We start from the raw sequence: 13705 nt of genomic DNA, 5'->3' as shown, positions 1-13705 counted from the left end.
TACAGATGGTCTCCCCTCGTGAGGTGGGGCCTTGTGTTCCCCTTGATGGCTCCTAACACAGCACCTGGCACATAATAAGCCTTTGATAGATACTGCTGGAAAAATGAAAGAGCAGGATCAGGAAAGCCATACAGTTTCTAAACAGTCTTCCTTAGCGTAGTTTTATATACAGGCAAGGAATTTACAATCAATCGCTATGTGTATCAGTGCCAGCCCTCATCTTAATCTCGTTCAACCTAAATGGCAAATGTCAAGCGGTGACATTCCTATTGAAGACTCTATTTGCAAAAGCACAAGAAATCTCTCAGTCTTTTATAGCAATTCCTTTCCAAAGTCACGAGATGGGGGATGTAGCTTCATGAGAACTCTTTCTGCTGGGATAAAATCCATGGGTTTGAAAACTCTGTATTTGTGGATACATTTCTATCTCCCCACCTTCTTTAATGGGCCATACGAACAGGATGAATATGAAAGATCCACGCTTCCTGCTCTTGACTACTGCCCTTCAGCAGGTTAGGGACCCTGCCAGCCTACACAATAAAAACGGGATAGCAGCCCTACTCTAGGTTGGGTACCAACTGGTTTTAAAATGATTGTGTCTTAATACCAGGAGGTATCAAAAGCTAGCTTGCACCCAAAACAAACCAACCAACCCAAACTAATTTTTTTAAAGAGCAACTATTAATTTTTTTCCCTCTTTCCATGACACCCGGGAAAATCTTTCCCGTTATCTACAGAACCAATGCTTACTAAAATCAAGTCTTTCCATACAGTTATGAGGCTTCAAGGCTCCCTCCCTTGACTGACAGATGCCATGGACAGCCTGCATCCGCGACTGGACCTTGGGAGAACAGCGACAGGCAAGCCCCCGACGCCCCAGACCCGAGACAGGCCCCGCCCCCTGCCCCCCACCCCCGCACGGCCCCGCCAAGACCTGAGGCAAAGCATCCCTCACCCACCACCCCCGCAAGCTCACCACTTCGTCCTCGGTCCAGCTCTTCTCAATCAGCTTGGGCACAGGCTTCTTTACCAGGCGCTGCAGGGCTTTGCCAGCATCATAACCACTTTCATGGAGCTAAAACAATAACAACAATTTTAGTTTGCTAACTGCACCAAATAACAGAACTGAGAGCAAATCAATAAAGGGGGGGGGGACCCTGCATTTACTCTAACAGAAGAGTCATGAGACGAGCATACAAGACTCAGAGCCATTTTAGCCAGCATGATAATTCATTCTTATCCAACCACCCCCACCCCCCCGCCAAATTCAGCTGTTCTGCGAAAGGGAAACAGGTAAGGCAGAGAACATTCTGGCAGTAATAGAAACAGGATTAAGAGTAACAGTGACATTTATTGAACATCTGGCCTGGGCTATTGCTAAGTACATTCCATGAACTCATTACCATTCTTAATCCTATGAGGAAGGTCTTCTCTCACTTAATCTTACGGGGTAGGAACTATCGTCACCCATTTTGCGTATGAGGAGACTGAGGCATGGAAAGGTCAAGTAAAGGTGCTCACCATACTAAGCCAGTAGGTGGTGGAGCTAGACTCAAACCCAGCCAACGTGACCTCTACTCTTGTCCCATTTTCCCCAAAGTGACCTAAAGACATGCTAGATCATGTTCTATCCCATTCGCATTTCTTGTCTTTCAACTGTAGTAATTTCGCTAAGAAAAATTTCAAGTACCTAAATATAAAAGCTTTAAATCTAATTATGTAACATCATACTAACTTTTCAGTACATACACATGAAGACGCTGGTTTATCTACGTGGTCCTTTTAGGATCAGACTTCTCTCTGGTCAAAGCTATTGAACTTTTTTTTCACTCTATATCCTTTTCAACCCTGGGCAGTGCCTGGCACCCCTGAACCCTCTCTATCTTGCCAAGATATGCCTGCCTTGGCTCCTGTGACCCTCTCCACTTCTGGTTCCTAAGTCTCAACTTGCAGACAATGAAGAGAAGTAGCAGGTAGAAAAATCCACTTGCTCAGTCGACCTCCCCAAACTATGGCTGTCCCTCCAAATTTCTCACTGGAAATCTGCCGTTCCTTTACAAATCTCTTTCTCTGACACAAGCATCTGTTTTGGCTAAGACCTGTATCTCCAGTACCTAACACAGTCTGTACCATAAGGTGATACACAGAAATACTTCTTAAGTTAATAAAGGCCTTCAACTATTGTCCTTAGGTAGACTCAACCCAAATCTAAATCTCAGTGCCTTCAAATTCATTAAGCCTGATGTTGGCTGAGTACCTATTATGTTCCAGGCCACACAGCAGACCCTGGGGATACAGCAGCGAACAAAAATGCCCTCATGCAATGGACATTCTGATCTTTTCACCAGTGCTTCAATCCCTTATTTGAACAATTCACCAGCTTTTGCTGAATCCCCAGTACAAATACAGTACAAACCTTATTAACTGGTAAGTCACAGTTTTTATTTCCAGAAACTCACAAACTAGTGGAGATGTGCTGTGGGGATACAACACATACAAGATAAAAAGTTCTAGCAGGTCATAGCAATTACTACCACCTAGGTGTAGGCCAGGAGCTACAGACTCAAACGAAGGAGAGAGCCCTGTGTTCCCCTCCTTAACAGAAGACTTTCAAGGAGAACCTACAGATTGCCTTCCTGGCAACTGCTGTAGCCCCAGCGCTGGGCATATAGTAAGGCTGTGATAAATATTTGTTTGTTTGTATGGATGGATGGATGAATAAACAAATAAATAAAAGTTTGAGACATACACATCAAGTCTCTCTTCTAACTGTTTAACTGCTATTGGAAGGGATTATCACAAATACCCATTTTCATTGCTCGTTCAGCAAAACAAAAAGTTATTAAAAATTAAAATTTCCCGAGTTAGTCTCCCACTTTACAGGACCCCAGTTTAAGTCCAGACTATCCAAGGAAGTACAAGCTACAAGTTAATTATTAAGTCAACTACCTTAAAACAAAATGAAACACCTATAACAATGATCAATGCTGAATCCTGCTTTTGGTGGTGGTAGAGTGTGGGTGTGGGTGAGTGTTATTTGTGTGGGGTGTGTGTAATGCATATGAATGCTAGATACTAACTTACATATTTTTATGACATTCATCATTAGACTATTTTAAAAATAAAATAGTACATATAAATATTATACTAAATAAACAAAATACTACACTAAAATACTAGAATGTGCAAATGTTTGAAAACCGTCCAATCTGGCCTCCTTTCAGAAGTATATAAAATAAAAATAAAGTTAGCATTTCACACTTCGCCTGATACCCAGAACAAGCAGGTATTTGCCAAGTTCTATAATATAATGAGGATCTGTAATGAGAGCTTAACAGCACGGATCAGAACTGAATAAAAGGAAAAATTATACAGCTATTTACTTTTTTTAAAAAGCACACATTAGTGACACTTTGAAATCAATTCAAGTTGATCAAATCATAAATTCTTAATAAAAAGCTCATGGCAAATTAACAACATTTTATAAGAGGTCATTATAGTAAATGGGGTAATTATAAGGAGAGTGATGAAAAACTATGGACTTTGGAGCCAGATTATCTGGATTTGAATTCTAGCTCTACTACTTACTAGGTGTGCGACCTTGGGCAAATTACTTATCCTCTTTGGTCCTCAATTTTGTCATCTTTTAAAATGAGTATAGTAATAACATCCACCTCTTAGGGCTATTGTGAGGACAACATTAGAAAATACATGTAGGGACTTCCCTGATGGTGCAGTGGTTAAGAATCCGCCTGCCAGTGCAGTGAACATGGGTTCGAGTCCTGGTCTGGGAAGATCCCACATGCCACGGAGCAACGAAGCCCGTGCGCCACAACTACTGAGCCTGCGCTCTAGAGCCCATGAGCCACAACTACTAAAGCCTGTACACCTAGACCCTGTGCTCTGCAACAAGAGAAGCCACTGCAATGAGAAGCCCGCGCACCACAAGGAAGAGTAGCCCCCGCTTGCCGCAACTAGAGAAAGCCCGTGCACAGCAGCGAAGACCCAATGCAGCCAAAAATAAATAAATAAATTAATTAATTAAAAAAAAAAAAAGAAAATACATGTAAAATTGCTTAGAACGGTACCGGGCACATAGTATGCTAAATGAGTGTTAGCTATTTATTTTTAAAAGAGAAAAAAAATGAAGGAAGCAGTCTCTATTCAATTTTCATTAATTTTCTAGAGAGTAGCCTTTTCAGAGACAGAAAAAAAAATTGTGAAACTATAAACAAAACCACTTACGTTTCACATAATTACTCACGTTAATAATTAATGAAATTTGATTAAAACTCTGGTACAGGACACAGAAAAAAAAATTTAAATCTTATATGGCTGATAACAGGAAATTACTCACAAGAACATAAGGCTCATTCCAAAAGCGAACAAGTGAATGAAGTTAAGTCATTAATCCCTATGACATTCCTGCCTTTTGGTGAACCAAGGAGAGCTTTAAATGAACCGGAAGAAATGTTCTGAGTGACTTGCTGAACTTGTGGTCGTTTGGTTTACTGGAGAGGCTAGCTCCTGCTTGCACGATGCCCCCAGTCAAATTTCTAGTGAGGTGCTTAGTAGAGAAAGATGTTTCCCCAAAACATATCCCAGCATTCACGCTTCCTTTACAAACCTTTATTTCAGATCATACTTTCCCCTGAGAAAGCTGCCGCGATGTATGGGGCAACCTAAAGAATGGGTAATTCCCTCCTCTCATTTGATCCACTGTCAGCCTGTCCTCTTAAAATATTCCTCCTCCTGACCTTTCCGTGCTATGAACTCCATAAATATCCAGAGCGTCTACCTCTCTCACCCCTATACAAAAACACATTTGAAAAGTTAAAGGTGTGGGATTATTTGCCAACAGTGACAAATACTGACTGAACAAACGAAGTTAGGGTGCTACTGTGCTGTTATCGATAATTCATAAAGGCCAGTACAAAGTTCTGCTCTGGCACACCCCCTTCCCAGGAAACCCAAAGGAACCTTTCTAAACAGTTGCCTTCTTAATGGTACAAACACTTACTCCCACTTTCCAGGAATCTTGTCTGAGAAATTCTGAGAGTTTTACATCTTTAAAGAAATACTTCAATCATATTTACTAAAGATATATTTCTAACATATTAATAGTTGTTACAGCCCATATTGCTTCTTTTGTTGATTATCTTTCGAGCACTTTGGGAAAACTACTGGGAGTTCAGGATATCCTTCATTCTTTATTGAGAGCTCAACTGTGCCAGACACTATTCGGGGTGCTAGGGATGAATAGAGCTGGGAGTAACACAGGTAACGTACCTCAGAAACGTTGGCCTGAGAATCACTTTAAAGTACTGTTCTAGTGTGACACATCTATCTAAATGTCGCATCCAAACTCTAGGGTCCTAACGGGTTGAGTTGTTGGGTTCCACCTCCTTCCTTAACGTATCATATCATGCACAAGAAAGCACTTCTTAAAAAGGGTTTGTTTTCTAAATGATTAGGAAGATTTTCTTTCTTCAGACTGGGGCCAAAATAATGTTTGAGCTAGAGCTTAACTGATCGTTTCAACTGTATTCCTCATGTAAATTAGAGTTGGTAAGTTTACCAAAATACTGGCTATCTCAAATCTCCAAAAATTGTCATTGAAAATATTCCCCTCTAATACCATGTCAAGCTCTGAAGAATTGGGATAATCTCAACCAGTGAAAAACATGTGCGTTTCAAATTTTAAACACCTGATCACAATCACACAGATACATCAATATAGGAAATTCAGTGCAGACTTCCCAATATTGCTAAGGTAAAAGGTTCTTCATTGTGAATAAGATTTTCTACCATTACCCTAGAGAAGATTTTTCAAAGAAATTGCAATGAAGACCCTCAAATGTCTTACAGCTTCACTTTGTGGTCTTAGAAGAGCAATTAAAGCAAGATAAGTAAACCTTTCTGTCCATTTTGCAGCCAAGCCCGGCTGGGAAAATCTGGGATTAAATGCAATTTTAATGTATAGAGAAATGTACCATTTTGGAGCTACTGGGTAAAGATCACTGCAAAAAGCAGGGACCAAGATATAGCATCTTTACTCAATCAGCTTCCAATCTTCACAAGCTACTGGTAAGAGGAGAACTTAGATCTTACACTATCACCACTACCTGCCAGCCACTAAAGCAGGAAGTCATTCCGCAGAAACCACCGTTTTCAAATTCATCATCACAGGGCCTGTGTGTGCATGTGTGTGCGTGCGTGCGTGCATGTGTGTGTGTTTAATCTGATGATCAGGGAAGCATGCACTTGTAAATCTGCCGCTTCCACATCACCGAACTGCAAGGCTGCACTTATGCACAAGTAAAAGCCATCTCCCCCTAAACCACAGGTCAGTATGTGGGGGATCTGATAACAAAATGGCGATTTTTCACCAATCCACTAGCCCTTTAAGTGACTCCACCGTGGAACTACCCCTGCTTTGCTGTCTTCCAGCAGCCTGTCACCTGGTTCCCCACACTTACTCCACAGAATCCTCAGGTTGCGCTCTTCCCTTCGATTTTGGTTTGTTCATTGTGAAGGAGTCCAGGGTGGCTCTTCCCCATTAGGTGTCCACCCTCCTCGGCCACGCCTTCTGGTGCCCTGAGAGCCAGTGGGACGTCCCAGCCCGGGAGGCAGGCAGCTCCCACCACATACTCTGCCTTCCTTCCATTCATTCCACAAAGAGTTCCTGAGCAACTCCGAATGCTACACACGGTTCCGCCTAAGTTGGCCCAAGTATACCAGCAGAGTGGACCTGGTTGGGGGGGCCGAGGGGGATGGTTCTGAAAACAACAGCAGCTTCTGTGTAAGAAAACTCCTAGTTTGGTTCTGCTCAACAAAGGAACTGCAGCACTGAATCACACAGAGCCAAAGACGCCGCGCCCTCTGTAACTGGACACAGCTGGCTGTTGCATAAAAATCTCAATGACTCCAAGATTCCAGGTGCTCAGCAGCCCCCTCTGCATGAACCGCTCCACAGTCAAGGCCTTCTGTAGCCTCGAGAACACAGCTCAGAGCCTGCGCCAGGGGACAGATTCCTATTAAGCAGCTTCGTCACAAACCAGCTGAGTTGAGGTTTCCGTCTGTCAAATGGGCCTGACGACACCAGCCCTCAGCTGTGTCAAAGGACCATGAAAAGCCAGAAATGAGACACTGTGACAAGATACCCCGAAATGCCAAACAACCATCAACTGTCCAGCGGTATCATCACGGGGAGTAATGTTTTCGGGACACGGCTCCTACCCGAGACTCTTCAAACACCCGGACGTTCAAGGTGCCCACCGTGCTGGGGACTGTGTAGCCTCAAGTGTCCTGTGACAGCCCCTGACCTCTCTGTGATTAGCAGGAAGAAAGGGTCAGGCCACAAGAAGAAAAACACATTTCTGCAAAATTGCCCAAGTTAAACCTGCTACTCTCACTCAGCCTGACAAATCATCCCCTGCTTATTACTTTCTGTAATTTAATATATATAAGTGCTTTATTGGCAAGCTTCTTGAAAGAATAAATAATACTTAATGACTGCCTACAGTTTAATTAACTCATGATTGAACTTCTCATGCACTGCTATAAACATTAAATTATATCCTTCCTCAAAGCTGCCATGGATGGAATTCTTGTTTCAAGCTTTAACTCTCCTGCCTAAACAATTCTGAAATTTCAGCAAATCTGTACATTGGACAGGGAGGTGAGAGAATCAACCTTAATGCCTGGTTATAAAGTGTGTTATTTTACAGAGCAAGGACGAGGTCTTAATTTAAATAAGATTGAAAATGTGCACATGTCCGAACACCTCATTTATATTACAGCAATCATTAAACATCGCTGGATCTGGGGCAGTCTTATTAGCATAAACTCCACGTATTACCACAAGGTTTCAAGTTTCTACTCAGGCTTTTCATCTGAGCTGCCATTTTCTGTCTGCGTGATGTTGCAAATAAATTTTCCTCTTGGCACGGCTCAGCTGTCAGGCACCTCTGTTCTATAATGAACCCATGAATTACATCTCCTGCTCTGTCATCCCTGGTCTCACACATCAAAATATTGTTCTTCAATTGTAATTTATAACTTAATTTAAATGTCCCTTTTACTGTGACCTTTTTAGATCAAATGGCATTGCATCTGGCAGCTTCTACTACACTAAAGTATCCTTTTGCAATTACAGCCGTTATAATAACTGTAGAAAAAGCCTACCTGAGTTAGATTGCATTCACGCTAAATATTAAATAATTGCAGTCTATTAAGGATAATATTAGATTTCTAAGTCTTTTGCTCTGCAAAATACACTATTTACAATAAACTGCCAAAATAACTTTGGGGAAAAAAAGTGGAATTTGGAAAAGTTCTTAAAATCCTTCATGTAGTTTTAATTATTTCAATTATTTCTCACTAACATGAGAGAAATCTTACTGAAATCTAAGACACAACTTAAAATTTTCTCATAATCTGTAATTCACAAATGCCTATATATTTTCAATCACTCCTCCATCACCAATGACCTAGTACCAAGCTCAAAATATGATACACGTATACATTTAAAAACTAGAGTTAAGTCTAAAAGCACAATGTTTATTTTTGTTCAGCTACTGTCACTCCAAATAATGCTATTTAAGCACTGGAGAGGATAAATTTCTCTAAATACTCCTATGGGCACATATTTTAGAGATCACGGCAAAGACAGAATTTAACTGCTGAGAGTGAGGGCTGAGGGAAAGATTCAGTTAATTTTCAGAAGGAAATACATTGTCGCTGGACCAACCCTCCCCCTCCAACGCTCTCTGAATAAGTACAATGTTCCAGGAATTATGCCAGCCCCTGGGGTCACAAAGGAGAAGGGAGGGGGGAACCAACATTTCTTGAGTATTGCATGTGCTAGGAACTTACTAGGTCATCATGATTTCATCATCCCTCACACCACTCTTGTGGAAAGAGTACTAAAAATGAGGAAACCAAACTGAGAGGTTCAGTGTCTTGCTCGGTGCCATTTCTCTAGAAAGCAGCACAGCGAGGACTCTAACATAAGCCCCATTCCTAGGAAGTCTGAGACTCAGCCCCTGCCCCAAACACCTACACTGGAGCAGCTTAGAACCAGCCATCTGGTGGGAGCAATGGGCTCGGGGGCTCCTCCAGCCACAGGGAGACAGCAAGCTCAAGGGCTTTTCTTAACCTGGGGCGGGGTGGGTAGGCAGGAGGAGGAAACGAGCAGCTCAGAGAAGAGGAAACACACACACATAAACAAAATAATGAAATAAATGTATGATAAAAACACAAAAGTGTCAGTGACTGGGGTGATATTTGCTCTGCTGAAAAACCAAGATGACTCCACAGAGCAGATGTGAAAAATCAACAGAGTAATATGATTAACCTTGCCTACACTTAATGAAGAGCAACAACCAAATTAAAAACACTACTCTAGGAGCAAGTAAAAGTAGGCAGTATTATGTCTAGATAACACTGCACTTTTAAGCGAGTTTCCCATAGCTGATACAGCATTGTATCTTTCTCATTCACAGTTAATTCCCACACAATATTGTATCCAGAAATGAACAGGTCACCATCTCCCGGCTACAGTGGTTTTGAAGGTATTTTAAACACACAGAACAGGAGCCTCAACCACAAGGCGATGAGAAAGTAAACACCAAATGCTGGCACTTCAGCTGAGGGCAGTGTGTTTTTAAAATACAGAACAAACCAAACTCTGAATGTCTTGGCATTTCTGACCATCTGCCTACTGTCTTTACAAACACAAACACCTGGAAAGGAGAAGCTGAGGAGTTCCTGGGCCAAAGACACAGGTTTGGGAGTTTCGCAGAGGTGAAATCTCAACAGGACAGGGTTCCTGGCTTTGATTCAAACACTTGTTCTGCCACCAGCTGTGTGATAGAAACCAAGTTAAATATTTTTCTAAACCTCAGTTTTCTTGGCTGCAGAAAGGAAGAATACAGAATCTATTTTGAAGGACTGTTTAGGATGAAATAAGGTACGTGGTAATCACTGAGCACGACTCCTGGAGAAGGAAACGTTCCATTAAGGAGAGCCGACTAAAAAGGGATGGGACGGGATGACCGTCACGGGAAACAGCACTGGTGGTAAGGAAAGTGAATCAGCTTTAGAGCGCCACAGGAATGAACTTTATTCTACAGTACTTACAAGACAGGATGACAGACAGGATTCAGAAGGGAAACAACAGAGAACCTGGTGACTTGCTGAGAATCTCAGGAGCAAGTTACCAGGCTGCACTGGAGGAGCAGCCGCCTGGGCAAAGGAGCCTGGAGGCCCCCGGATTCTTCATCTGTAACAGAGGGGCTGAAGAAGGTCTTTTTTGGAACTTCCCAGTGTTTAACATTTTTTCTCTTTATAGACATTTCTTAAAGGTGAAATTCTAAAGAACAGTCTTAAAAAACGAATAAATGGAAAGAATATTATACACTCCTTTAGAAAAATAAACAAACAAAATAGCCACTGAACAATATAGCCAAACTGCTTGGGCCAAACACTGACTAGCTGCTGCAGAGGCTTCACTTACACCTTCGGGATTAAGGTTGGTGTTAATTTTCAGGCCTCTGTGAAAGCTGCAATAGTTTATGCCACAGATCTTTAAATGAGATTATGCATAGTTAATCATCTACCCAGTTAACATGTATATAACCTCGCTTCTCAGAAACAAAATCTTTCCTCCTGCTTTTTGTGTGTGAGTCCAGGCACCGGACATAAAGAACGCTAGGCTGCCGTGGGTCTAAGCTGCCAGCCCAGTGTATCTAAAAGGGAGGTTGACTCCTTAGGACTGAGCAGACAAATCCACTAATGACAAGATTCAGCTTAATGATACAGAATGAGTGTAACTCTGGCCACAACGAGAAAACTACTGGCAGATGCAGGAATCATAATTATTTGTGAGTTTAGAAAGACCTGTTTCAGCTCACAAGTAGAAACTGTTCAGGGCCACAATGGAAATTAAAACTCTTTTTTTCACTTACTCCTAGAATCTTCACAGCCTTGAAAACAGAAAAACAATAAGTAAGGCTCTAAACCTAGAGGGTGACAGAAAAAACACTGCTCTATCCTTCTCACGTAGGTATTAGCGAACCCATTCATAAATGCTAAACTGAACTAGAAAGTACATGTGAAAGGTCAGCTATGGGTAAATTTTAACCAGATTCCTTCAAACAGTTCATTTCTTTAAAAAATAAATGAACAAAAACAACCTCAAGATCAGTTGCATCAGTATTAAGGGAAAAACATTTACAGAAAGTGCTTTAATACCTACTCAAAACTCATGGGCCTACTTTGTTCTAAGATTTAAACACTTACTTAGATTTCAACACTTTCAGCAAATGCTCTCCCATTAGGGTTTTGCAAAGAGCAGGGACTCCATCACGTTTATTACTGAACAAATAAATGAATGAATGATTTTATTAAAGACTCTTCTTCGATGTAAAAAGGCTAAGGGCTTTTATCCTGACTTGCTAAATACTTATTATGTTAATATTAATGCTTAATATAGATTCACAGATGTTAAAATTCCAACTGATTGATGTTAAGTAGACAGTTTTCAAAACACCATGTAAACCTCAAAATATTTTACCAGTATTTAGCTTGGAAAAAAATCCTATGAGAAAGAAATTTCCTAAATTAGCAAAGGAACCTTCTAACTTTTGCCAAACAAAAGTAAAAGCTGAATCACACTCATCCGTCCCTGCTGAGAGCCTAGGAGGAAGGATGGAGATACACAGCTAGGCTGCAGCATGAAGGGTTTTTAACTTGCTGAATGGCAAATCCCCCAAACTGCAGATTCAATGGATATTTCAAGAGGACTGTTGTAAGGCAGTGGCCTCAATTCTAGACTACCCTCAAGTTTAAATTATTATGTGTATATAAATATGACAGAGTGCGGCTATTAATCTGCAGGTGATAACCGTACTTTTCTCACAGAATTGTTATAAAGATGAAATGAATTCATTCATAAAAAGCACTTAAACTTCTGCCTAACATATAAGCACTCAACCAACAAATACATTTTAATTTTGTTACGATTATTAATATTGTTGTTGTTATTAATGACATCAGGCAACTGACCAATAGTTGATACCTAATAAAATGAAAATAACAGTGATAAATTTAAAGTCCCCTGCCTGGCTGAAAATTCAATCAAAGAGCTGAGAGCGGGAGATAAATGGCTTAGGAAAGGCAAAAATGTGAAGAAAAATGAAACAAAACAGGACAAAGACAAAACACAAGAAAAAAATGAATGTGATGTGCACATTCATGAAGGCTTGGACTGCACTGAGGTGAGCTTTTGGGACAACTGAAGTTAACTCCTTGACACCATATGCTGATCAAATCTGACAAGCGTTGCTTTAGTGCAGGTGTCGCATTTTAAGACATACATACAGACAAAGCTGACCAGAAGGAGAAATAAAATGGTTATACATAAAAATGGTTACACACTTACACACACACACACACACACACACACACACACGTATATAAAAACTACACCATGGATGAAAATTGGAAACATTACGCTCAGTGAAAGAAACCAGTTACAAAAGACCACATATTGCACAATTCCACTTAAACGAAATGTTCACAACACGGGAATCCATAGACATGGAAGGCAGAATATAATAATAATATAATAATGGCTGCCGGGGTGGGGTGAGGAGAGATGGGAGATGGGGAGTGACTAATGAGCACAGGTTTCCTTGGGGGGTGAAAATGTTCTAAAATTGATCGTGGTGGTAGTTAACACAAATCTGAATATACTGAAAGCCATTAAATTGTACACTTTAAATATGTGAAATATATAGTACATGAATTATATTTCAATAAAACTATTATATTAAAAAGAGATAAAAGAAAGAAATGACTAAAGAAACTTGTGAGTGGTTCACACTGAAAAGCAAAGTGGGGCCACAACTGTGATGAGCTGATTCAGCAACACCACAGACCAGAAGAACTTACAGCCAGACTTCTGTGTTAAAAAAATTATCAAAAATAAAATCACTACTACAGTAAGTAATGAAGATGCCATTCCCAGAGGCTGATAATGTAAGTGGCCTTTTATCTCCTCACCCACCCCTGAGAACCAAAGGGAACCACGTCGATAAATGTCTAAAACAAAAAATTTTCAGAACAGAAGTTGAAAATATTTCTAATTGGTCAAAACACAATAAATAAAAACTCAAATTTGTATATTATTATGCTGATACTCAGTTGAAAAGGTCATGGTTACACCAGAAAACTTCACTACATGGTCTCAGCAATTTCACTTCTACTATCATTAACAATATAATATGAGGTAGAGTCCAATATCCTGTTACAACATAAATAAAACCCTAGCAATGGTGCTTGTCAAGACTGATTTAAATAAGGTGTTCTTGTAATTACTGGATTTCCATAAAAAGAAATCATATAGCATTATCAACTATTACTCTTTTCAACCAAAATCCTGAGACAAAAAAACCACCACCCTACAACCAATTAATGGGGACTAATCTAATGGAGAAAGAGTAAAAAGAGAAGAATTTAAGCAAAGGGTGTGAGTGTGGAATGAATTTCAGAAGAACCCTGACCATATACCGTAGGCAAAGCATCATAAAAGGGCCTCCTGGCAATGCCTTATTTGGGAGCTGGAACAGACTCAACATTCATTAAAGTCCGAAGCACTGCAAAGCTACTCCAGGGCCAGATGCTTTAGTGAAGTCCATGT

General features: G+C 40.6%; 1 protein-coding gene across 9 annotated transcripts in view; it reads right to left on the bottom strand.

Moving 5' to 3' along the window:
• Positions 1–13705, bottom strand: part of RERE (arginine-glutamic acid dipeptide repeats) — a 417780-nt gene that overhangs the window by 94125 nt on the left and 309950 nt on the right. For all 9 annotated transcript variants that reach the window (XM_082390311.1, XM_082390309.1, XM_082390315.1 and 6 more), the window contains one exon: positions 977–1075. In XM_082390311.1, coding sequence (XP_082246437.1) covers positions 977–1075 — 99 coding nt within the window. The remainder of the gene's footprint in view (positions 1–976; positions 1076–13705) is intronic.

This window comes from Balaenoptera borealis (assembly GCF_965194805.1).
Source record: "Balaenoptera borealis genome assembly, chromosome: 1".
Lineage (NCBI taxonomy): Eukaryota > Metazoa > Chordata > Mammalia > Artiodactyla > Balaenopteridae > Balaenoptera > Balaenoptera borealis.
Note: the sequence above shows the minus strand (reverse complement) of the source record. Positions and strands in the feature narration are given on the sequence as shown.